Here is a 27,297-nt window from a genome sequence, read left to right on the forward strand (position 1 = left end):
CTTCAAAATAACAATCTCTAAATAAAGCAAGCCTCCTGATACCACCTGTGAAGAAGAGTAGCAAAGAATAGCAGTGCTCATTAGAACACTTGCCACGTACTGTATAAATGGGTGTATGGCTCAAAAATGGGCGATATTTCCTGCTTGCTATCTTCATTCCTAATGAAGTTTTTGGAAGCAGAGGAATCCCAATACATATTTACTCTCTACATATCTGATGCTAATACTCATGCTTCCAGAACCATTATCATTTAGGAATTTATTTCTTTGTAATATTTGTGGACTAGCATAAAGGTTAAATTGTTAAAGTAATATATATATATTAATATATATTACCTGTTCTTGCCTCTCCAGCCACTTGTCCACCATGGGATGACTGGCACTTAACGATGAGCGAGCATTGTCTCTCTGAAACTGGTTAGACCAGTTACTAGTATCCCGTGGTAAGCTTCTGTAGTTTTCATCTTTCTATTTCAAAAGAAACAAAGAAAGTGTCTTATAAAAAAACACAACCAGTCCTTGCACACCGACAATGCAGCTGGTTTTTAAGATAATATGAAAGAAACACTGAAAAAGGATAAAGTGAATTTGGACAATTACACTGGAAAGATGCATATACGATTCTATTGCCTTGAGTCTGTACACAACTATTCCTCTACCTCGATATAACGCGACCCGATATAACACGAATTTGGATATAACGTGGTAAAGCAGTGCTCCAGGGGGGCGGGGCTGCACACTCCAGTGGATCAAAGCAAGTTCGATATAACGCGGTTTCACCTATAACGCAGTAAGATTTTTTGGCTCCCAAGGACAGCGTTATATCGAGGTAGAGGTGTATTTAATTGCAAAGACTCCCTTCTTATTTAAGCCAGTAAATTCCAAACTAAACGTTATGAGGTTCCCCATCGCCTGCACCAGCTTGTGTTTTCACAATCTCTTCCAACTTAAACTTCTACTGGATGGGTACATATTTCAGCAATGTTTTCAGGGTCTCAGACCAACTTTTCCTTCTCAAAGCAAATAAACTACAAGAGGAGACAGCCCATTACTACCTGGGCCAAGCACAAGCAATAGGGTGCTACTCTAGGCAAGCTAAGCATTATAACATACCTCCTGTGCCAACACACACACTTACAGGGAAAGAAAATTGAAAAGGACATATTGTAGGGCATAATATGAAATTCTACAAAATGAAACCTTCAATACAGAATTGGGATATATAATGACATTTTCCAGGCAAGATTTCTGGTATAAAACAACTTTTTTCTTAAATATATTGCATTGCAGTGTTAATGCCTCATGACTGACAAGTTGTTTACTAAAAATGGACTCAAACAGAAAATTAACTTCAGCATCAAGAAATTAAAGCATGAATTGAACCAGACCCAAATATCCTTGTAACAAAATTCCTGTCTGAATGACCATTCAAATAAAATTTTCTACTATACTAATTTGCCCAGGCATAGATCAGTCATAAGTGGCCAAAAATGACTCCGTTTTTTCAAAGTGGTATATTGAGGACTATGCTGGCAAAAACAGATAGTCTGTTTTTTACACCAGAAAGTCTGATAGTTTACTTGCAGAACTCTGCTGAAGACAAGTTTCTTTAGCAGCGCTATAGAAGGCAGCAAGCAGTTTGTAATGAATGGAATTCTTTCTGTGGATTTTCTCATTTTATTTCCTTCTTTCAGTGAAATGGTCAGTGCAATTACTGGGAGCCAAGAAAACCAATTTTAATCATTTTAGGTGGTAGAAAAGTACAACAAAAATCACAATCTGGATGAGGAAATAAAAGAAATATGATTTGACATGAAGAAAAACCACATTTGGTCCATGAGTCATTGATCAGTCCTTGTCATATAACAGACCTTCAGCTAGTCTGAATGAACAGACATCCCTGCCTCTTATGTAAGAGATGCTTTTTGTGTTTTTATTCTTCATATATAATTCTATTATTATTGATCTATATTTACACCGTTTTCAACACAGCCTTTTAAACAAGAGTTTTATCCATTCTACACAAAACTCCTTCCCATTTAGTCTCCATTAATCATGTACAAAAAGTAAAACCTCTTTGTGAGAGCAAAAGAAAAAAAACACAACACTATCAAGGCCTGTATTACAACTTCAGCTGAGCACCAAAGCCTAAACTCTGAATTTAACTAGATGTTATTCAAGACAATAGCTTTTGCTTACAATTAAATTTTCATAGTAATGTCTCAATCCACTAAATCAGGAATGTTATGAGACAGCGCTAGATGTAAACTAACATCAGTGGGTTTGCATGGAGTATGCGCCAAGACCTGAGAGACATAGACGTATGTACATATGTATGCATATAGGGTATGTGTGTGTGTGCGTGTGTGTGTGCGCTCGCGCATTTTTTTCTGCTAAAAGTAAGCATCAAACACTAATACTCTGGACCATTTCAAAGTAACCTGCTTCTCCCACAAGACGCTAAGTTCCTCTATACAAGGCTATTTTTCCCAACACAGGGCCACAGCTGATACCAGCATTTAGCTGCACTGATGGAAGCAAAAATAGGAATGCTATAGACCACCAGGTTCTTGTAGCTGCTGGTACTTTTACAATGTTAACCCAATCCACTTGGAGCAAGTAAAAAATGGCACAATATTGTACCTCGTCCACATGGCTGCGATCACCAATAGAGCTGAGCATGTGATACCAACAATGGGGCATTTTAGGAAAACAACCTAGCATAGACAAACCATAGACATTTTTCTAAAATTTCCCACCATCCATTGCTACCACTGGCTGTTCTTCATTGGCCGTACCAACAGTGAGAACTAGACAAGGCATTGGCATTTTAACCAATGTCTGATGTAGTCCTGCTCTAAGCAAGGTTATATAAGAGCACTTATGCTACTGGTGGCCAACTGGAGTCCTATCTACAGCAATATTTCCACCACTACTCCCACTATCAGAGCTAAACAAATAGCAAGAAATTTTAGGAAGGGGAGCAGAATTATGATAGATGCAGTTTGCATGTTGGGAGCCACTGAAAAAATAAATTAAAATAACTGTTCTAAACTAAGATAAAATATGCAAACACAATCAGGGAACCTTTTTAAAAATAATCATCCATTCATTTAAAAACAAAACAAAAAAGCATTAGCACGCCAACCTCCTCAGACATGCAAACATGGTGCATATCACTTTAACTGCAATATCATATAAAAACAAGATTTTTAACAAGGTAGCCACCAGGGTCACACAGAAAACTCTCATTTCTTCTGGAGCTGCAGCTAAGAGTCCTCATGAGACTACTACTGACATGGATCATCAGTTATAATTAAATGTTCTAATTTTTAAGAAGAATTTCCCCAAACAGCTTTAGGGGACTGCCGACATGTACGGTTCTATAATATTTGTAATGAGAACTGATCAGTATAATGCTAGAGTTATTAGGTCACAACATTACAGCAACACTTAACAGTAGCATTTTACTGCATTTCAAATTAAAATGCATACGCTAGCAACTTAAGGGGTTTACTTTACCATGGATTCCCCACTGAATTTTTTCTGAGCTGGAAAAAAAAAATGGTACAGTGATTTTGCTGTATTTTCAATTTCAGACGATTTACAACTGACAATGAGCTTGTCACTAGAGAGACCCTCTAGAAATTGTTGATAAGATGATGCATTAGCATGACCTCTGTACAGCAATGCTTTAATTACTAGCTGTCAGTGCATCAACCGGCTTGTGGTTTAAACCTATAGTTGTAACGCTGTTAAACTTACTAAGTCACCCTATCCCAACAACAGATATCCTGAACCCTGCAATATGAAATTTCCATGCCTGTTACTTCAGTTGCTACTGGGCCACTCTCAACATATGAATTGCCAAGTGTTTCTTGCTTTCCATATGTCTGATGTAAAATTGATATGACAGGAGCATGCTTTCAATTTTTACTGTTACTGTGGAATAGGAATATAACAACAATGAAATGGATCAAAATAATCTCAGATGAAAGTCTCTGTAAAAAGATTTCTTGTTCCTACGTTGCACACACTTACTGATGTTCCCACCATAACCATTTCTGCAACAAGCCATACACTCATCTACTGGCTCTCCCCCAAAGGACTTTGTTTCAGTCAATAACTTATTTTGCTTAAACTTCTGTGATATACTCTTGGTACTTCATTGTTTGTACATTTCTGGAACAGTGATTTTTATTTCTCTACCCTGGTTGCTCAGAAAATAGTTACAGCATCATATGGCTTGTGGCACATGCAGGAGCTCTGAACTTAAAGAAGAGCAATGCTTCTCATTTGGAGCAAAGCAATACTGCAATAAAGCGTACACATACTAAAAGCAGAACTTTGAAAAATATACTTCATATTGCTCATCTGTAGCACTACAGGCATCCATTTGTAAAACTGACAGTTTATAAAAAGAAAATTATGTCTGCCATTTTAGATCAGGGCTATAAGGGTGGAGCAGGCTGAGAGAAAGAAATACTGAATTCAAACTCGGAAAATGTATACTTTTGCCAACTAGATTCCTGGCAAAAAATACCGTAATGTGAATTCCAAGTAAACAGCAGCAAAATGTGATCTGTGGCATAGGTGAAGATGAGGTAGCAGGAAGCTGGCATGCCACTCAACTGATGATACAATATAATCTGAGCATAATTAATGAAAAACCACACATACATCTAGTTGAAAAATTATGTTCTGCAATTTTATACTCCCTTTGCCATGAGTGAATCTTAAAGTGTATCATACACATTCAAGAACTAAGCCTCACAATTCCTGTGACAATGGGAAAGCTAGGCACAGAGGTATTAATTTATTTGCCCAAGATCATAGAGTGTAACATAGCTGAAGATTGGAGCCCAGATCTCAATTCCCAGTCCTCTGCTCTAATCGTATCATATTCCCCCGAGCACGAGCAGTATGCATTATAAAATATTAACTACTGTATATTTAATTTTATCATAGATAAAAATCGAGTCTGCCACCCACACTTGCATTGAGTACCACGTAACTCCCAAACAGACTCACTGATTTCAATGGGATTACTTGCAGAATATGGCACTACTCAACATAGGGATGTAAATACCGTTGAAAAAGTTAACCACTTAACTAAATATTTTTTAATTGTTTAAACAGTTAAACAACTGCTAAATTGTTAAATTGTTTAATGGTTAAAGGGCTGGTCAGCCGGCAGGGCTGGGAACGCACCGGCCAGGCGTCGCTGCTCCAGCTGGGCATTGCGGGGCCACTGGGATCAGCCGGCCAGCCTGGGGATTAACAGTTAAGGCAGGTTAACCAGTGAGACTAATGCTTACAGGTTAATTGGGTAACATTTTACATCCCTAACTCAACATAAGAGCAGCAAAATCAGACCCATACTGTGCAATTTATTCACAGACAATATACATAAAATGTATAAACTTCTAGTCTCGTGAACATTTCTTAACATTGTATTCACTCTTATATAATAACTTAAATAACAACAATTATATATATAGACAGATATATAAATATAAAATGAATGGGTTAATAGAATATTAATCTATAATCAATATATGTTTGTGACAGGCCACTAACAAATGTCATTTTACCATTGATCTGGAATCTTGTAATTTGTTATACCCATTCATTATGAACCACTGGAATACAGAAACATCCCAGATTTGATCTTTCCATCAGAAGTCATCAATTTTCAGATATGAATAATTCAAGTGTCCTCAAAGCACATTAGATGTAAGAATGGTTTAAACAAGATGTATTTATTTAGTCTATGAAGTGGTCATGTTGGGCATGAGGCCTCCTATTTGATCAAGTGAAGGCCATTTTATTTACCGGATTTTAAACAGAAAGGTTTCCACAAATATGTTTAATGGATAGATGATTATAAAAATATTAATTCCACATTACACTAGGCCATCTGAGAGCGAGCATACGAGCACCTGGGCAGCTTTATGTTTACTCCTGGCGCAATTCTGCACATGCACAGAATTTATGCCCCCTTCCCTGATTTTTTTCCTCCTCTTCCACAGAATATAGATTCTGCTGGAGAGAGGCTGCAGTTACACTTTCACCCACCAGGAGCTGCTGTGGTGCCAGAAGAGATAGCAGCCAGTGAGACAGAAGAGGCTGTGTTCCTCACAGTGGGGCCAGGTGAAGAGGTATGGCATGGACAGATCAGGGCAGGGCACACAGGGCTAGGAGAGGTGGGGTGGGTTATAGACTGAGGCTCAGAAGGGCTAGTGACAGGTATTTTGAAATTAATTACTAAAATAATTGAAACTGGAATTATTACATTGTGATACTTTGACAAATAAAATATGAAGAATTTTAAAATATTGTCCGCAGAGTTTTTCATTTTTTGGCACAGAATTCCCCCAGGAGAATGTGTTGCACTGAGGCATATTTGATCTTGTATGATTCTAAATCGTGTTAACAATACAATTTCTGTATACGGAATGCAACCTCATCTTTCCCCAGGACAAGGAGTAATATGGTCTTATGATATTAACATAACCTGTTTATTAGTTTTCACAGTGTTTGAGGTTTGGTACAACACTGTCATTCCATTTTTACTTGACATCAACCATTCTTTAGCAGGTATGAAAACAACTGTTGATCTCAAAAGACCTTCACTTCTCCAGAACAAAGCCACTGTACAAAACAAGGCTACTCTACAGCAAAAAAATTTTTTTTAAATAAATGGATGCTCCCTGATAGGTAGTGAGACCATTAAGCAGTGGATGATCTTTTGGGTGACAAAAGTCAAATTTGAGATGTTTTCTTTTGTCAGCAGTTTTCTGTGAGCTAGTGTGCCAAATTTCAAGATTTTAGTTCAGTGAAAATATGGAAACTAATTGTGTCAGTCAGCGAGCGAGCGACTTGTTACAACCATCTGTGTATGTTAAATGAGACGGATACCATTGCTTGGCAGTCTCGTTTCCCCTCTGGGTATGTTGAGTTTATTGTATTATTGTACGATGCAATTTAACAGTCTGTCTAGTTTAAGATTATTTTAGAACATGACCTTGGAAGGTAAAACTGACCAGACAGATGATGGCCATAAGACATGCTTAGCAAGGCAGCAGTTCTAGTTACACAATATCAAGACACTGTTGATCTTTGTTTTAGAAGGAAACAGTGTTAAAGAATTTTCGTAGCCTAGCGTAGTCTCCCAGATCACGTGAAGCTGCTAACCTAGAACATGGGTAATTTCCAGTTATTGATAAAGGCTATCTTGGGACAGGTCTTTTGCATTCCCTGTGAAAGAGAGAAGAAGGATGACCCACTCACTACTCATTTTGATTACTGAAGTCTTTAGAAAATGACTGCCTCTACATTTCCATGAATGGGACTAATCTATTATGCATAAAGAATAGATCATTGGATACTAATGCAATGAGAAGACGTCCACATTTAAAAGTAATTCCTATATTTAACTTCAATCTTCTTATGATCATGAATTTCCAAAGTTGTGCAATTCCAATTTTGTATATTCCATGATACCTCTGAGTGACAAGCAAGGCCTCTCTCTCGTACACACACACACACAGCGATTATTAAGAACAGATGCAATGAATGGATGGTTTTACTGTGCAGCTGGTGTTATATGTAGATATTCAGTGTTGAAGGATATGGATTGAATTCAGAGTAAACTGAAATCTGTTAGGCTGTCAATCAAACTTGTGCTGATCTCTCTTGTTTACAAAGGAATACCAAAAATGTCATGATCTTTGCATGTGCACATGCAAAACCAAAAATTACCAAGCATGCTACAGATTGTATTTCTCAGACTCTCAGGGCTGTGAAGAAATTCTCTTTCCCAATTCTCTCTTTACTCATTAATTTCACAGTAAAATCTCAGTAAAGATAGTACAAAACAAACAAAACAGCATATGGTGATTGATCTACTGCAATTACAATTCAGAAGTTGGGACTTATTCCTGCCTCTATGTTTCATAAATCAAAAACCAAGTTAAAACTGTTCTCGCCCAAAGAGATGAATCAAATATTTAAGAAACCTTTCATAAACAATGGATCTGCATCTGATGCACAGATTTAAAAAGCAGTACCTATGTACTCCAGCACTAAGCAGTTTCGTATTCTTTTAGCCAAAAAACCTCCTGAAAAGTGTTTTCATTTCCTACATCCATGCAGTCCCTTTCTCTGAAATGATCTGAAGCCTTTAACTTAGTAGGATAATATCAAAATAAGCAAATTTTAGATATTTTGGGGTTCAGTCCTGCATTCCTCTCTCACAAGACAGTCCAGTAGAACTTCAATGGGAATACTTGTGTGAGGCAGAGTTGCAGGATCAGATCGTAGGCTTTTATATTTTCAACTCTTTCCCCCATTGCACAGCTCACTCTGACACCATGGGATGGCCATTTCTCATCCTTCCTGCAAGCCCTCTGTAAATAGTTTCTAAAAGTATGTAGCTATGCATACAAAAAACAAGTTTTCACCAAACAGATTAAGGAAAAAATAGTTGTGCACAACTCTGCAATTTTCACCAGGAATTTGTTTTTGTACCCACATTTATCCAGAGGTTTGTGGGTGTTGGACTCAGACTATATATTACAAAGTGCATTTTATTTTTATTTTAAATCCCTCTTTTCTTTCAAGCATAAAACTGTCTATTTCCTTACCATTTCCCCCTCTTGTGGGTTAATTTCTTTTTGTATGGTTGCTCATGAGTGCTGGGCTGCTGGCATTTACTTATTTAGGTGTATTGATGAATCATCTTTTTGGGTAGGAAGAGAAACAACAAATAAATAGAATCGGAATAACAAATAAATAATTATAGGCAATCACATGAGGGAACTGTATGGGTGCCAACATGATTCAAGACTCATGGTGCTGTAGAGGTCTAACTTGGAGATTGTGGGACAGGCCCATCAAAATTAGTACTATTGTTTGAAGAGCAGAGCAGGTGGCACAATCTCATTTGAGGATGACCACATTTTCAAAGTGGAAAAACTGGGACACTATTGGGGGTGGGGAGGGTATGTAAAAAAACATGGGTTGGTAGGCATTAAGAAGTTGTTCAGGGGACAATGAGAGAGAAAGAGATAACCATTATTCTGTCTCAGCCAAGCCATATACTTTCCATACTTTCTCTGCTAGCTCAATAGATATGTTGAGAAGGAGGCTGTTTAAAGACTTGTGCAGAAGCAGGGAGGCCAACATGCCAAACGTGTGCCAAGCCTGAGGAGACATGGTCTCTGTAGTGTTTGTGCACTCAGCCAACCTCTCATTAATTTCATCAGCTCAGCTGACTGACAGCTCTTTCAGGTAACTGTTCGGCCAAACTTTACAAAACACGGAACAGAACTCTGATTTTTGTGAGGGAACAGGTCTATAGCATGGCAGAGAGAAACTCAATTTTGAGGAGACACGTTCATCTTACCCTATCTACAAATGCGTAACAAAAAAGAAAGACCATTTTTCGTATACCTTGAGCATCAGCCTTTCCTAAACCATGAAGGAGAAGGCACAAACACATTCTTAGAAAATACACTCATTATAGGCTCATGATTATTATCCCCATTTTACTGATTGGGAACTGAAGTAGAGAGGGATTACATGATTTGCCCAACCTCACAGGGGAAGAATGGGAACTAAAGGCAGATTTCAGACAATAAGTCCAGTACCTTATCCACATCATCTTCATCCCTTTCTCCCAGCATCTGACTATTAATGTTCCTCTATTTTCTTGGGGATGGAGGGATGAGTGGATGGATTCTCTTTAACAAATATGAAGGGATGAGATTAGGTAAAGGGGAGGAAAAGGGGGGGAAATAACCTTAAAAGCAAACATTTTATTGAAGCGGGGGGGTGGGTTTGACACTTCTGGTCTTGGTTGGCTTTTGGCTTCATCTCAGCAGAATATTGTCTGTCTGTGTGCACAGCACTCAGCAAACAGAATAGCAGAGCAGTAAATGTATAGCACCATCCGTTATCAATATGAGCACTAGGCAGGGATTTTTCATTTCACGACTCTCATTGCCAACTTGCTGCAGTGATTTCATAAAGGATTTTGCAGGCCCTCACTACAGCAAGAAGGAAAAAAAATAAAAAAACAGATGAGAAATATGTATTTAGTTTTGTTTTGAAAGGTAGGAATGCTGAGGTCACCCACGGAGACTGAGATTTTAATTTTTATTGCACTAAAACAGCAGCAGCAGCTTTGACAGAAAACTCATGAATCTTACACAGTACGTGAGAGGAAAACCACACAATTTTATATTATGATTTTAAGTTCTGTTTGGGTACATTTGATCTAAGCTATTTCACCACCTCCCGACAAGGTGACAGCAAAGTGCCCCATCACAAAGCAAAGAAAGAATATATATATATCTTTACATTTTTATCCAGCTACTGTAGACCCATATGTATTTCATTTTCCAGCAAATCAACAATAATTTATTTCAGCAGCTTTATTAATTCAGCATTTGTAGATGTATTCTTTCTCTGCATCTCAAATGACAAAACCCCAAGATCTAAAAAAAAAACAAAAAACTCCACCTTAATAAAGCTGGGCGAAAGTATCACAAAGACAGTTTTGTTGGTTGAAATTATCCTGTTCTCAAGTACACCAAACTTCTTTCAAATTGGAGCAATTTTCCAAAATTTAAAATATTTCCAAAGAAATTTCACACAAACTATATTCTTGACAATTTGAACATTTCAACGGTCACTTTTGCTCAAAAAGTCATACTTTAAATTTTGAAGGAAGGGGGTTGCATGTGTAGTGTAGTGGTTTAAACACACATCTAAGAATGACAAGGACCTGAACTCTATTACCACTCCTGCCACTGACTGGCCTTTGTACTTATATAGCACATTACAAACATTATTCAGCTTCTAAACGTTACCTCAATTTTAAGTGTGGGAATGTGAGGCTCAGAGGTCCAAGAATCAGGATTTGGATTCAGGTCACAAACTCTCCGTCTGAGACCTGATCATTCTAGCTACAGTGCCTCCTAGACAATCCACTCACGCATTGCACTTCAGTTACCCTAGATGTAAAGTGGGGCCAATATCTGCCCTACCTATCTATGGCTATAAATATCTTCAGTCCAGAACATTGTTTTTAACTCCTTTATAGTAAAAATCTATTTTACAGATGGAAAAATTGAGTGCTGTGGTCTAGCAGATTAGGCACAGGACTGAGTCAATCGACATGGGTTTTGAACCTTGGGGTCCTACCACTGACTGCTATGTCACTTAAGGCTTCCATACCAAGCAGCACTCTTCTCACATAGGGAAATGTTCCATTTGAAAAAACAGAAAAGGAAACTTTAAGCATTTGATATATACACACACAAAGGAGGATGTCAACCAGGGCTACATCTTTCACTGTTTCCCAGAAAGTTACCATCCCTGAGCTCATTTCTTTGGTTTGCTCCTTTTGGCAGATTTTATTATGCTAGCCAGCCCCATCAGGAAAAGACAGTTATCTACTCCGTAACTGGTGTTCTTCGAGTGATTGCTCTTGTCCATTCAACTTAAGAGACTCCCAAGCAGTACCCCTCGGAGGTGGATAGGAGGTCACAGATGTGCAGATTGCAACACAGCTCTGCCAAAACCAGCTTTGTCCCTGCCCTACTGAGTGATGGCATAGTGGGCCGTGAACGTGTGCACCGAGGACCACGTCGCGGCTTGACAGATGTGCTGGATCGTGAAGTGTGCAAAGTAAACCACCAAAGACACCTGCGCTCTGGTCGAATGGGCTCTGACGATTAGCAGTGAAGAGACTCCCACCAACTTGTAGCAGGTCTGAATGCAAGAGGTGATTCAACTGGAAATCCTCTGTGTGAACCCTGGGAGGCTCTTCATCCTATCAACTGTAGAGATGAAAATCTGAGTCGACTTATGGAAAAGTTTAACCCTATATAGCTAGAAAGTCAGAGCCCTTCTTACGTCCAAAGCATGAAGGCATTTCTCTTCACTAGTCTCACGGAGCAGAAGACCAGAAGGAAGATGTCCTGGCTCACGTGGAAAGCAGACACCTCCTTGGGAAGGAAGACTGGGTGGGGCCGGAGCTGAACCGTGTCCGGCGGTTCTGAGGTCAGGACTCGCAGCTCGGAGACTCGCCTCACCAACATCACCACCACCAGGAAAACTACCTTCCACGACAGGTGAGACAGGGAACACGAGGACAAAGGCTCAAAGGGCGGGCCCATGAGTCTGGACAGAACCAAGCTGAGATCCCACTGAGGGGCCAGGGACCAAACTTGAGGAAAGAGTCTCTCAAGGCTTCTAAGGAACCTGACCATCATATTCCTGGGAGAACACCATCTGCCCCTGCATTGGCAGATGAAAGGCCAAAATGGCCACCAGATACACCCTGTTAGAGGAGTATGCCAGGCCCTGGTTCCTCAAATGAAGCAGGCAGTCCAAGATCGACTGCACTGAAGAATGCGAAGGGTTTGGCCGCCCAGCAGGAGAACCTCGTCCACTTTGCCAGGTAAGTCTGCCTAGTCAAGGGCTTTCTACTCTCGAGGAGGACCTTCTGGACCCCATCTGAACAGGCCCGTTCATCCGGTTCAGCCACGCAACATCCACGCTGTGAGGAGAGGAACATGATGTTGAGGTGCAAGAGTCAGCCGTGATCCCGTGATCTGGTCGGTTCGGCAGGGGCCAGGGAGGGATCACTGATAAGCTTGATAGTGTCCCGAACTAGTACTGGCGAGGCCACGCCGGGGCGATCATGATAACCTGCACCTTGTCCCACTTGATTTTCGCTAGTACCTTGCTGATGAACGGAATCAGAGGGAATGCATACATCAGGCTTCCTGCCCACCACAGGAGGAAGGCGTAGGAGAGGGAGCCCTTGCTCAGACTCCACCTGGAGCAAAACCTGTGGCACCTCCTGTTCTGCCTGGTGGTGAACAAATCCACTTGGGGAGTTCCCCACCTCTGGAAGATCATGCTGGCTACCTCTGGGTGGAGCACACACTTGTGGTGAGAGGAGAAGTCCCTATTTAGGTGATCCACTGGCGTGTTCCTGGCACCCGGAAGGTGACATGCTTCTAGATGGATTCCGTGGTCAATGCATAATTCCCAGAGACGGAGTGCCTCTTGGCAAAGGGCTGAGGATCCTGCTCTGCCTTGCCTGTTGATGTAGCATTTTAAGAGTCGTGCAGGAGTCTTTTAGGCCATGGAACTTATTGTCCATTTGTTCCGCAAACAGGGTTTGTCCATTGAAGGAGATCTTGCATCGACTGCTGAGCCTCCGTGGAAAAGCCAGAGCGGAGCACCCAGGAGGCGTGGCACATGGCAACAGCTGAGGCCATGGTTTGGGTGGCAGTGTCTGCCACATCCGATGCTGCCTGGAGTGTCACCCTGGCTGCAGTCATGGCCTTCTCCATAATAGCCCGGAACTCCTGCCTAGAAGCCTCAGGAAGGGAGCCCTCGAACTTGGCCATGGCTTACCACATATTAAAATCATAGCGTCCCAGGAGGGCCTGATTGTTTGCCACCCTCAACTGGAGGCTAGAGGATGAATAAACTTTACGCCCAAACAAGTCTAGTCTCTTGGAGTCTTTGTTCTTAGGGGTAGCCCTGGGTTGTCCTTGTTGCGCCCTGTGATTAACTGTTTCTACCACTAGGGAGTTGGAAGCAGGGTGGGTATACAGGTACTCATGGCCTTTAGATGGCACAAAATACTTGCACTCAGCCCTCTTGGAGATGGGTGGCAAGGAGGAGGGAGTTTGCCACAGGGCATTAGTAATCTTAGAGACCCCATCATGAAGGGGCAGAGCCACCCTGCCCGGTGCCGTGGAGAAGAAGACATTGAAGAGAGAGTCCGAAGTCTCCTCTAGCTTCTTCATCTGAAGACCCAGGTTGGCAGCGACCCTCGTCAGTAGTTCCTGGTGCACTTTAGTGTCATCAGGAGGAACCGGGAGAGGGGACCCCGTTATAGCCTCACCTGGCGATGATGCCAGTGCCGTAAGGTCCTCCACAACCATTGGTGGCCCAGAGGCTTGCTCCTCTGCTCCCTCTTGGACTTGGGAGTCCTTGCATCCAAGGCTTAATGCACCAGAGGAGGGCGTAAGAGAGAGGCAGCTGGTCTCTCTGAGGCTCTGGACACTGAGCCAACAGGGAGGGCTGGGTGAACCTCCATGGGAACTGGAACCTGAGGCCACGGGTCCAGTTTCGATGCCAACAACGTAGTCGGTACTGACAATACCGGAGCTTATCCCGCCATCAGGGAACCTCGCTCTGAACAGGGTCACTCTTCAGACACATCTGAAGTTCACTCCTAAGATGATATCTGCTTTTCATATAAACCAGCTTATTCAACTTCCTCCTTTTCCCTCACCTTTTCCAAGAGTGTCCCTATATCGGAAATCTGCAGAGCAGCTACCTGGGCATCTGCACACACCTTTGCAGAACACTATGCCATCCTGGAGGATTTAGCTGCAGATGCCAAATTTGGTGCCACGGTGCTGTCATCCATAACAGACTCGACTCTGAAACCCCAGTCTCTAGTAGTGGGCACTGCTCGGGAATCATCTACAGTGGAGCACACATAGGAACACTACTTGAAGAGAAAGAAGAAGTTATTCACCTTGTGCAGTAATGATGGTTCTTCGAGATGTGTGTCCGTATGGTGCTCCATGACCCACCCCTCCTCCACTTTACTTTGGCGTTCTAGTAATTGACTTTGTGCACGTTGGCTAGCCTCATGGTAAGCGAGGAGCAGCGCGAGCGGGATGGACCACTACCAAAATTCTCCAATCAGCAGCGCAGGGATGCAGACATACCTGCAAGCACCTACAAAAGTTTTTTTTCTCCTGCTGATAATTGGTCATCTTCATTAACTAGCCACTTAGAGTTGATATGGCTACTACCACCTTTTCATGTTCTGTATGTATAAATATCTTCTTTCTGTGTGTTCCATTCTATGCATCGTAAGAAGTGGGCTGTAGTCTATGAAAGCTTATGCTCAAATAAATTTGTTAGTCTTTAAGGTGCCACAAGTACTCCTGTTCTTTTTGAGAAAAAAAAACTTGTGCACCAAGTAAACTCAGCTGTGTGTTTGCTGTTACTGATCCACCCTCACAGAGCATGCTACATGCCATTTGCTTTGCTTGAGGTAGATTAATGTGAGAGAAAGAGAAAAACAAGCAAGTCAATGCACATTCATTTTTCCCTTTCCCAGCTCTCTCTTGATCTCTCTTTCTTCTAAGTATACATTTTCACTTCTTCGGGTTATGGCAGCAGTGTTGATCCTTAATGCAATGACATACAATTCAACTGCAGAAAATCACATTAGGGTGCTGTCTTTAAAAAACCAAATGTCCATGCCATACCTTTGTATTAAGCAGGTGAGGTTACCAGACAAACCTTGAGTATTTCAGTGACACAGAATCAAAGCTGGTTTGATATTTAGTAATGCCACCCCATTCCTCACAGTCATAGATGTGCAAATGAAAAAAGTACCTGCTTAGCACACTAAGAAGAAAAGGGCTGAATTACCTTGTAATCAGCATTAGACATAAGACACTACACTCAATGTTCATATAGGATGGTAATGTGTATGGCATGGGCAGCCAAGATATGGCATCTGAGGGGGGGGGGAACACTTGATAGTGTTTTGCATGAACTCAGCTCACATATTACTAAAGCTACACAACTCATGGCTTGTGCCATGGGGCTCAGATAGTGGTTTATTATTTTTTAAGTTTCTGATTCAATCAAACTTTCATATGATATTTTACTGTGGCAGAAAATGCATGCAAGTTTATTTTATTTTTTGTCAGGAGGACTAAAGAAAACACAAAATTACAGTTTGCAAACCAACGACATGGGAAAATTTGGGACATGTTTTTATCATCAACTTTCTTTTTATTTAAAAACTTGAGGGAATAAGACCTAAAGAATTAACTTGAGCCCCCTTAATTACTGGGAATGTAGATGTACCACATATAAGAAAAAATATTCCAGAATTAATCAAAACAAGTTGGTGAAAGGAATGGAGAGAAAGTGTGTACAGGTGGTGAGAAATATGGGCCCTATCCTGTAAACATGTACGCAGAAGAGTCGCTCTAATCATTTCAATAAGATTACTCACGTAGGTGGGGATTACTCATCTGAGTGTAGTTGCCAACATTATAATCTTTCTCCAGAAATAAATCTTCAAATAAATAGAAGCCCTGGGGTTCACCAAGCAGTGTATTTAAAGAGCCTCTCAACTGGGAACACTTTAAAACTAATACAGATTTCAGGCTGCTTTCCCAGATAGCCAAGACAAAAAACAGAAATCCACCAAAACCCTCATTTTCCACCCCACTACCGTGTACTGTGACATCACAATAATACGTGGTGATGTTTCTTCATGGCAATGCAACATTGCTAAAGCACACAGAATACAGAGAGGGGAGAATCCAAAAGGTTCAGTCTGTTTTTGCTTCCAAAGCATCTTAAAGTTCAAAACTCATTCAAACGTATAAAGGTCTCCTGTCGGGGACTTTGATCCCCTTCCACAGCCGATTCTGGGACCCACTGCCTGTAATTGTTTCCTGGGTACAAGAAAGAGCCTGGCTGCCTGCTACCTCCAAACCAGGCCATTGAGGGTGTCTAAAAGTAGCAGTAAGCCTGCTTTTCCCACAGTCATGTGGAACATCTCATTCTTTTCCCCCTTCCCTCTTCCCAAGAAACCCACATCTTGCCTCCCTGTAGTCTTGCTGGGACAGTGGCAATCCCACTGCCTTCTCCTCTCTTCCATTCACCCTGGGAGCCTTACTGCTGTCTTGGTGTTCCAAATCCTGCCTACCCAGGAGGATGCAAACCCTATCCTGGGGTCCTCCCTGTGCCCATGAGAAATAAACCTTTCCACATGATGTATGTTGTTTCCTGCTGCCCTGGAAGTGGTCTTTCCTCCCAACTCTATGGAGTCTCCACCTATCAGAAATTTCTCCTATTATCTCCTCTTACCCACTTGAGTATAACCTAAGTAGCCAACACCACTGTTTAGGATCAGTGGATGGGAGCTGTCGTCTTCTCCTTCCTTTCCTCGCAACTGTACAGTGGAAGCACAGACACTGTAGGGAGCAGAGCAGCAAGCTGCAGCACAGGAATAGTAAAAAAGTATGTCACAGTAGCTGTAAGACAGCCAGAAGGTGGAACTGCAGTGAAAACACTATCCAGTGCCAGTTGCCCATACAGGATAGATGGGTATTACCTCTAATCCCATACACAAAGCAGAAAACTAAGAATGTTCTAACTACTTTTCTTGAATTGTACTTGCCGTACATATGCAATGAAACAGTTTGGAACAAGGCAGTTTCATCTCCAGTCATTATCTGAATGGATAAAGAAGAAACCTTAATATTAAAAAGTGGCAGGTTCCTATTGGCCAGACAGTCTAAGTAGCTATGAAAGTATCAGAGGGGTAGCCGTGTTAGTCTGGTTCTGTAGAAGCAGCAAAGAATCCTGTGGCACCTTATAGACTAACAGACGTTTTGCAGCATGAGCTTTCGTGGGTGAATACCCACTTCTTCGGATGCAAGTAGTGGAAATTTCCAGGGGCAGGTATATATAAGCAAGCAAGAAGCAAGCTAGAGATAACGAGGTTAGATCAATCAGGGAGGATGAGGCCCTGTTCTAGTAGTTGAGGTGTGAAAACCAAGGGAGGAGAAACTGGTTCTGTAATTGGCAAGCCATTCACAGTCTTTGTTTAATCCTGAGCTGATGGTGTCAAATTTGCAGATGAACTGGAACTCAGCAGTTTCTCTTTGAAGTCTGGTCCTAAAGTTTTTTTGCTGCAGGATGGCCACCTTAAGATCTGCTATTGTGTGGCCAGGGAGGTTGAAGTGTTCTCCTACAGGTTTTTGTATATTGCCATTCCTAATGTCTGATTTGTGTCCATTTATCCTTTTCCTTAGAGACTGTCCAGTTTGGCCGATGTACATAGCAGAGGGGCACTGCTGGCATATGATGGCATATATTACATTGGTGGACGTGCAGGTGAATGAACCGGTGATGGTGTGGCTGATCTGGTTAGGTCCTGTGATGGTGTTGCTGGTGTAGATATGTGGGCAGAGTTGGCATCGAGGTTTGTTGCATGGATTGGTTCCTGAGCTAGAGTTACTATGGTGCGGTGTGCAGTTGCTGGTGAGAATATGCTTCAGGTTGGCAGGTTGTCTGTGGGCGAGGACTGGCTTGCCACCCAAGGCCTATGAAAGTGTGGGATCATTGTCCAGGATGGGTTGTAGATCCCTGATGATGCGTTGGAGGGGTTTTAGCTGGGGACTGTATGTGATGGCCAGTGGAGTCCTGTTGGTTTTTTTCTTGGGTTTGTCTTGCAGTAGGAGGCTTCTGCGTACACATCTGGCTCTGTTGATCTGTCTCCTTATTTCCTCGTGTGGGTACTGTAGTCTTGAGAATGCTTGGTGGAGATTTTCTAGGTGTTGGTCTCTGTCTGCGGGGTTAGAGCTGATATGGTTGTACCTCAGTGCTTGGCTGTAGACAATGGATCCTGTGGTGTGTCCGGGATGGAAGCTGGAGGCATGAAGGTAGGCATAGCGGTCGGTAGGTTTTCGGTATAGGGTGGTGTTAATGTGACCATCACTTATTTGCACCGTGGTGTCTAGGAAGTGGACCTCCCGTGTAGATTGGTCCAGGCTAAGGTTGATGGAGGGGTGGAAGCTGTTGAAATCATGGTGGAATTTTTCCAGAGTCTCCTTCCCATGGGTCCAGATGATGAAGATGTCATCAATGTAGCGTAGGTAGAGAAGGGGCGTGAGTGGACGGGAGCTGAGGAAGCGTTGTTCCAGGTCGGCCATAAAAATATTGGCATATTGTGGGGCCATGCGGGTGCCCACAGCGGTGCCACTGATCTGGAGATATATATTGTCATTAAATTTGAAATAGTTGTGTGTGAGGATAAAGGCACAGAGCTCAGCAACCAGTTGTGCTGTGGCATCATCAGGGATACTGTTCCTGACAGCTTGTATTCCATCAGTGTGTGGGATGTTTGTGTAGAGAGCCTCTACATCCATGGTGGCTAGGATGGTGTTTTCTGGAAGGTCACCAATGCATTGTAGTTTCCTCAGGAAACCAGTGGTGTCACGGAGATAGCTGGGAGTGCTGGTAACATAGGGTCTGAGTAGAGAGTCTACATATCCAGACAGTCCTTCAGTGAGAGTTCCAATGCCCGAGATGATGGGGCGTCGAGGATTTCCGGGTTTGTGGATCTTGGGTAGTAGATAGAATAACCCTGGTCGGGGCTCTAAGGGTATGCTGATTTGTTCCGGTGTTAGTGTAGGGAGTGTCCTGAGTAGATGATGCAGTGTCTTAGTGTAGAAAGACTGTGAATGGCTTGCCAATTACAGAACCAGTTTCTCCTCCCCTGGTTTTCACACCTCAACTACTAGAACAGGGCCTCATCCTCCCTGATTGATCTAACCTCGTTATCTCTAGCTTGCTTCTTGCTTGCTTATATATACCTGCCCCTGGAAATTTCCACTACTTGCATCCGAAGAAGTGGGTATTCACCCACGAAAGCTCATGCTGCAAAACGTCTGTTAGTCTATAAGGTGCCACAGGATTCTTTGCTGTAGCTATGAAAATCTCTTAGGCAAGGAGTTTTACATGTTGCAAGAGCTCAGTATCAGTCCTCCAGAGCTATCTGATGACAAGGACATCAAAACTGATATATTTACACATTTTATATTGACACAAATGAAATAAATGTTTGTAACTACAATTTTATAAAATTGGTAATGGAGAGGAGATACAGAAAAATACTTATCAGAAATTCTTAAAAGCCATAACTGGGATTCTCTGCAAAACATGGACTAACATTTTTGGACTGGCAATAAGAGATATCAATGAAGACACTAAAATATAAATCTATTTACATAAGAACAGCCAGACTAGGTCAGACCAAAGGTCCATCAAGCCCAGTATCCTGTCTTCCGACAGTGGCCAATGCCAGGTGCCCCAGAGGGAATGAACAGAACAGCTTTAATGTAACTGCACTCAGAATGAGGTTAATGCACAAAATGTTTACATGAGCAGTTGACTGTATTGTTTACTTTCAATTCTTTGCAACATCTTACCTACCAGAAACTAATACTCTGAGCAATATGCTTCACTCAAAAGATTAATGCAGATAGTATGTAAGAAAAAGCATTTTAAAAGATTCATTATCAATATCTGCTGTACTAACCTACACTAATTCTCTCCCATCTTCTTGATTTAATGCTCTCTTGTGCCCAGCTTCCCATCACTACATTAGATCAATTGAATTCCTTTCCACCTTGGTCACCATGTTTATTTCCAGGGATCTCATGCTTCAGTGCACTTCAAATATTTTCATGAAAATCAAGAGTAAGTACATGCTGAACAGCTAATGATGCACGGAGGCTGGAGTGGAAGCTTGGCTGCTCTTTAAATCCCTCCAAATGCTAGCTTGAGACACTCAAGGAGGCTGTTCATGCTAGGTATGCCCTTCTTTTCAATATCCATGTTTCTTGAGTAATGAAGTATAATCTCATTATCATTTCAGATAAATTAACCGAAAATGTTGGCATTTTGCACAGATAATTCTCTAACCCATTTTGTTCTTTTTATTAAAGAATTGAAAGCCAAATTTTCCAAAATGGCTTCTAATGTGTTCACAATCAAGCACAGGTGCAAGTGACAGAAATTAGACATTTAACTATCAGATTTGACTTGCAGATCAAGTAGACATCTACATGCTATAATTTGCACACACAGTCAATTGCAGAACCAGACTGAGGCGCCTTTAAAAAATTGGCTCTAGACATTTATACTCACTGCATGATACTTCATTGTAGATCCTTTTTATAGGCAGGATTTTTATTTTGAAATAGATGGAAGAATACCACAAGGGAAAGGAGCGTTCTTTTGCAAAAAACATGTATTTGTCAGAGGACATAGCCCCGACTCTGCTGCATTTCTGTTATTTTATATAAGATTTAATCTAGTAATGTAACATTTAAAATCTGGTGCTGAGATTAACCAAACCACCTATTTGAGAAAGAAAAAACATATCTAAAATAATATCAGATTTCATGTTCTATCCCTTTTCAATTTGTATATTACAGTCACATTAGTAACCGAAAATGTAAGTTATTATCTGGGTAATTAACTTTCATTAGAAACATAAAGTTAGACAACACAAAATGTCTTCTTCACTGTCACAGTTAGGGGAGAGAAAAAGATAACAGGCGACTGTACAAAAACAAAAAAATAGCTTTAATCTTTTTTGTTTAAAAAAATAACTTGCGCACTGAAACAAGATTTGTGGTGGTTTCTTTAGTTACCAGCATAGCTCACACAGAGATAGTGAATTCTAAATGAAAGTATGAAAGAGGAAAAAAAAATACTGTGAACCTGACTGTTTCAGCTTTAATTATGTTATCCTGTGAATAGAACATTTGCAATTTTTTTTTGTATTACTCGAGTAGCAGTTCTGAAATTGAACACTAGAAATGTTTATTAGCTACATTAGAAAGATAAAACTAGACAGCTGGTTGGTATGCTTATACTGCTCATTATCATACAGAGATTCTGGAGCAACATCAAGATTTAAGAGGAGACTGGTGAAAATCAGGCACATTGCAGAGGTGGCCCATTCAGATTCAAGGAAAATGTTTGACAGCATTTAGGGCCTGCTTTACAGAAGTGCTGAGCACTCAAAGCTCCAAAGAAAATTATGGCAAACATCAAGCCATTAGTGAATATAAGTGACAATATCCTTAAGAATACCACACATCCTACCATGAAAAGGGTCATTCTGGTGGCATTTCATGTCCACTGGATGAAGAGGATATAAAGGTTGAAAATAAGGGAAAATAATAAAATTGTGGTTCTGGAATGAAGATGTACTGCTCATATAACAGACACAACCGTACACAGAGATGCACAAAAACGTACCTTTCTGTCATGACTACTGGGCATCCCAGGGGTGTTCTGCTTGAGGAATCCTGCTGTTGTGGACCATCTTGTGGGGTTTTTTCGGGAAGGTTCTTCTGAAGAAAAATTAGTATCGCTTACAGAGGTTGAGAGGCCAATCAATGCGGGGTCACTGCTACGCCGTACATGAAGAGGCATATCTGAAGGAACAAAATAAACTGTAAATAAACAGCAAGTAAACTGAATATTCTTCCCCACACACAAAAATATATTTTAAAACTTGGGTGACTGGCTGTAACCAAAAGAAGTTTGCACAGACTGGCTAGCTTCTGACCTCAGGTAAACCTCTAGTGGACATGGGTCTATTTCCTGAAAACCACCACCAAAAACCACCACCAATTACTCCCTCTTCTCTGAAGAGAAGACAAGAAGTGAGTGGGTCCAAGGAGTGAACTATTTGAAGCTACTTCTTGGCTTTATAAGCAGAATTACAATATCTTAAGCGCCTTTTACTATAGAAGGTTTTTTTTAATCAATTGACCAACCTGAGACTACCTGCAGCTATTTAAAAAATGTAATAGAAACCAACTATCCAGGAGACTAAGCCAGTTAGCCAGAAGCCACTACAAAATGTGGGAAGAGGGTGCCTTGTCTGAGAGAAATGCCCTGTTGAGAAGCCCAGTCCCCTCCTCCTATCTGCTCAGGAAAGAGATGGGAGCTGGGGTTTCTACAAGGGGCTGACTCTAGACTGTGCTTTCAAATCAGTCAGCAGCTAATAAATACCCAATACATTTGAAGTCCCCCAGCCCTCTCTCTCTCCACTGAAAAGGAGCACGCGTGCACAAATGTGCACACATGCACACCCTCCTCTCACTCTAAAGCCTCTTGGGTTGAGTGTCTTTGTTACTCTATCCCTCGCCCGACCTCCTGGCTGCTGCAACAGGGATGTGTGTTACCATATCCTACTCCCTAGCCTTCCAGCTGCAGCAGTTGGCAGGCAGGATGAGGGAAGTATTTCATTAGCAATAATTGAATGCAGCAGGTAGGAAGAACTGTAGGAAAGAAATCTTTATTATACATGCTAGGCAGTCAGCTTGCATTCGTGAGCCCCTGGTGATCTCTCATACTAGGTCCCCCCTGAAACATGATTAATTTTTTCCAGTTCCCCTTATTATACTACAAGGAGTCTGCAGTATATACTCTAGTGACCCTCTCTACCAACCCTCCTTTTTTCCCTCCTCCCCAAACAGCCCTCATTGCCTGCCTCTTGTGCCATTCAATGCTTTCCCATTCAACAACAGAGTGAGACTGTCATGATTTTTGTCATCTGTAGTACTGGACTGATACAGCTGTGCCGCTGTAAGAGCGCTCGTGTAGCTCCATCAACATTATAAAACCATCTCCAATGAGTGGCGGTAGCTACATCAGCAGGAGAGCGTCTCCCACTGACATAGCACTGTGCACACAAGCGCTTATGCCAGCAAAACTTATGTTGGTCGAGATGTTTTTTTCACATGGTCTCAGAGTGCCACAGCTAAATACAAGGTGGAACACATAGTTTAACATAAGTAGTTAGCACATAGCCTAAGGGAGCATTCAAGGTGCAGTGGCCCCTTAACATCCTGTTGGTGGAACACTTTTCACCAAAAGATCACTCTATATCTGACCTCTCAGTCCTCATCCTCAAAGGAAACCTGCACAACACTTTCATAAGATGAGTCTGGGAGCTTAAATTCATAACTTTGCTAGACACTAAAAATCACAAAAGATATGGCTTATCTATAACCAACTAGCCCCCCTTTTTGTCCTATGACTACAGGGATGTTAATGGGCCACTTCACCTTGAATGGTCCCTTAGTTTAGCATGAGCAGTTAGCACATATCCTATCTGCTCAACCTTGTATTTTGCTGTGACACCCTGAGTTCCCAGACCTGAGGAAGAGCTCCATGTAGATCAAAAGCTTGTCTCTCTCAACAACAGAAGTTGGTCCAAGATACCACCTCTCCCACCTTTCTCACTAATGATTTTTGCCGGTTTCTGTCTGTTCACGGGGCTCTGAGTAACAGAAATAATAACTGGTAAAAAAATAATAATAATAATAATAATCCATGAGAACACTGAGCTCTCAGCAGCAGAATCAGTGGAGCAGCCCGAAGACAGCGCTACATTGATTTACATCTGGTCTATGCTCAGAAAGTTATCTTCAGAACTGTAGGGCTGGAACCATAACCATCTTTTCCTTTGGCAGGAAAGATTAGATTCTACAGCAGTTGATAGCATGTGTCCCACACACATTCAGCAGAAAAATATTCAACAGCAAGAAATCAACAAGTGGATTTTCCAGGCTCTGCAATGTCAATTTATACGCTAGCACACAGAGGCCCTGATCAGCACTGAGATTCTGTTGTGGGTGGTGTTACAATATCACACAGACAGATACAGTTCCTGCCCTCCAGAATGTACAGTGCAAGAATATTAGTGTGATGAATATTTATTTAGCAACATGATTTCCTGTCTTTAAAAAGTGTTCAGTGTGAGTAGTAGCCAACAGCAATTACCACATTTTGAAATGAGCACTACTGGGGAACATAGCAAAAGAGAAAAATTAATAAGTATTTTTTCATTACATTACGTTGGATTGCTTCCTCTTTCAAAACCTTACATTTTATTACACGCCAAGATTTTCACAATAGTTTTACATCAGCACAGATATGAATGTTTTCTGCTAATGATTTACAATATTTAATAAAATCAAAACAGAAGTGAAGTAATTAGAGGCATATTTCAAGAAGGATCAATTAAATCCTACAGAATAGCATACACACACTGAAGTTACCTTACTTGTTTTAGCTAATTTCTGAATATTAAATATGCATACAGCACACCATCTCAAATATACTGTGTTTTTGTTTTCAAGTTGCAATGGCTTTGAAAACTTAAGTCATTGCTAAGCAGCTGAAAGTAAAGCATCACATATCCTCTAGATCGTAAGCATAATGAAAGAAACACTATGGAATCCCAAGAGATCTGTATAACACAGATGACACAGCTGAAGTCACAGGCACCACCACCACAATGCTTAATGAAGTGACCACATTAAGAAAGGTATCTTAGTTCTTGTCTTAGCTCTGAACAACATCTCTCATTTATTAGATTAGCCTGGTCAGGCAAGTGGTTCTGTGGTAAGAGCTGTGCCACTTAAGAAAAATGCCAATCTATATTTCAGTTCCAAACAGCAGTCACCAGAATATATTTCTCGAGTTTGCTAACCAGCAGTACTTAACCCCACTACATGCACCGATAGCTTACAGCCATGTAACCACTTTGTTCTCTTGCTATAAGAAATATTTGAGATTAGAAATCCAATAGATACTTGCTAGCATGCTGTCCCTCCCTTTTCATTTTCTCCCTACCAATTACTTGATGTGATGATTTTTCAATGAACTGTTATAAGCGGAGTAGATTAAGCTGAATTTTAATCATGGAAAGAACATGAAATTCTACAGACTACTTTTCTGAAAGAGATGGCAAATAACACTTCATTGCCTCTCTTTCTGCAGCAAAACGTAATCACTTACACCTTGCTAAACAGTGGTGTCTTTTCAAAAAAGACAGCTGTTGCACAAACAAGGAATCCCAAATATTAATATACATCAGGAAAAAAACTAATATAATGAGAGTATACAACACACATAATACACATAGTGACAAGCTTGCCTAAGGAGGCATTTTCAGTCATTTCTTAGACACTTTCCCCTCTCCTCCCCTCTCCAGCCCTTTAGGAAAGAGTCTTGTATACACATTGCTAATGAGAAGATATTACTTGCTAACTAACTACTGCTGACATGTACATAGCCAGCATGAGGGCTTTCCCAAATTGATTCCATGTTTAAACTTAAAAGTGATAGGTGTTAATATCCAGACTCTACCAAAAATGAATTATGAAGCATAATTGCTTAAGCACATATTAAATTTATTTCCAGGTTACACATAAGTAAGTTTTAACATGACACTTTTTGCCTTATTGGAACATGGGTGGCAAGCCAGTGTAACTCTATCGCACACCCCTTGCTAAAGCACAACTTTTCCAACAGATTAATCTCCACCACCCCATAATTATTGCAAGTTATAAGTATCGTCTCCGTCTACACTTTTCTGATATTGCTATTTCAAAAATATATTGAATGGATTTTCTATTAAAGTATTGTTGGTTATAATTTTCTGGTTTTTCCTATTTTATAGATTTCAAAAGGATATTCTATGAAATATTAAAAGAAAAAAAAACAAAGAAAATGAGCTTCAATAATTAAACCACCAGATGAAGTGCGCATGGGACCAGTGCAATGTCACTGATTCCAGGATGACAGCTGATAGCGTTTGATGTCTGTGGTTTCTTTGAAGATTGGATAAAACAGCAATGAACTCTAATCACAAGGCTTCAAATTCTCTGTGGCACTAATGCACTGTAAATATTGATTTGCTTCTGTAGCTAAGGTGCCTTTTAAATAACCACAAGAAATGGTAAATCTAATAATGAATTACAGAAAGTTTTACAAGTCAAAGAACCGGGGAGGGAAATCAAATATAAAAAAAATCATGGAGAGGTGTCACTGAATCAATGCTTCTGTTACATTTAAGGAGCTTATGTACTTAGACCACATTTTCAATGCCATCACTTTATGGTTAAGTTAGAAAACTATTATCTGGTGAGCTGGAAAAACCCTGAGGGAGAGAAGGCCTCAATTCAGAGGCTGGGAATTATCGCTGACTGGAAGTCGCTTTTAAAAAAAAAAAGCTATAAATTAAAAACCTTCCCCCTGTATATTCTACTCTTTCAATGTTAGGGAGACAGAAGTACAAACCCCTCCTTCCTGCCAGCAATTCCATTTTTATTATAAAAGGATTTCCATCTTTCCTGATTCTCAGCTGTAAGGAGTATGTTATTGAGCTGGGGTGCTCATGTGTTTAAGGACCTGTGGCAGCTTTGTCTGTGAGCCCAGACAAAGGAGAATGTCGTCAGTGCAAAAGGAAGATCTTCCGGTGGCGCAGACTAGCTGATGAACAGAGTTCCATACCACTTCCTCCCTGCTGACAGCATAGATGGGACAGCTGGGGGAAGGCATAAAAGCTAGGAGACCTCTGTCTTGTGCAGTTTCGGTTCGATGTTTCCACCCTAAAGAGTCATTCGCAGCTGATGAGGCCCTGCATACAGTGAGCTTGAGACAGGGTAGTTCAGAGTAAAAACATCAGGCTACTTTTACACCATCTCCCTGACCCCAACTTGTGCTTTGTGCTCTTCACCCACAGCCAAGTATCTAGCACATGACAGATAAGATTTAAATTAAACTACTGAACAACAGGCAAATGACAATGTGGAAAAATATTGCAGTAACTTGTTC

At 41.0% G+C, this 27,297-nt stretch overlaps 1 protein-coding gene across 10 annotated transcripts in view; it reads right to left on the reverse strand.

The window, feature by feature from the left end:
- Positions 1–27,297, reverse strand: part of PARD3 (par-3 family cell polarity regulator) — a 648,875-nt gene that overhangs the window by 336,977 nt on the left and 284,601 nt on the right. For 6 of the 10 annotated variants that reach the window (XM_045004629.1, XM_045004627.1, XM_045004626.1 and 3 more), the window contains exons 4-5: positions 21,919–22,097; positions 337–468 (exon numbers count right to left, since the gene is read on the reverse strand). In XM_045004629.1, the coding sequence (XP_044860564.1) occupies positions 337–468; positions 21,919–22,097 (311 nt within the window). Of the gene's footprint in view, positions 1–336; positions 469–16,084; positions 16,225–21,918; positions 22,098–27,297 lie in introns of those variants that run through there. The other 4 variants (XM_045004634.1, XM_045004631.1, XM_045004630.1 and 1 more) reach the window with 2 other exon arrangements.

Source organism: Mauremys mutica, chromosome 2, assembly GCF_020497125.1.
Source record: "Mauremys mutica isolate MM-2020 ecotype Southern chromosome 2, ASM2049712v1, whole genome shotgun sequence".
Classification (NCBI taxonomy): domain Eukaryota; kingdom Metazoa; phylum Chordata; order Testudines; family Geoemydidae; genus Mauremys; species Mauremys mutica.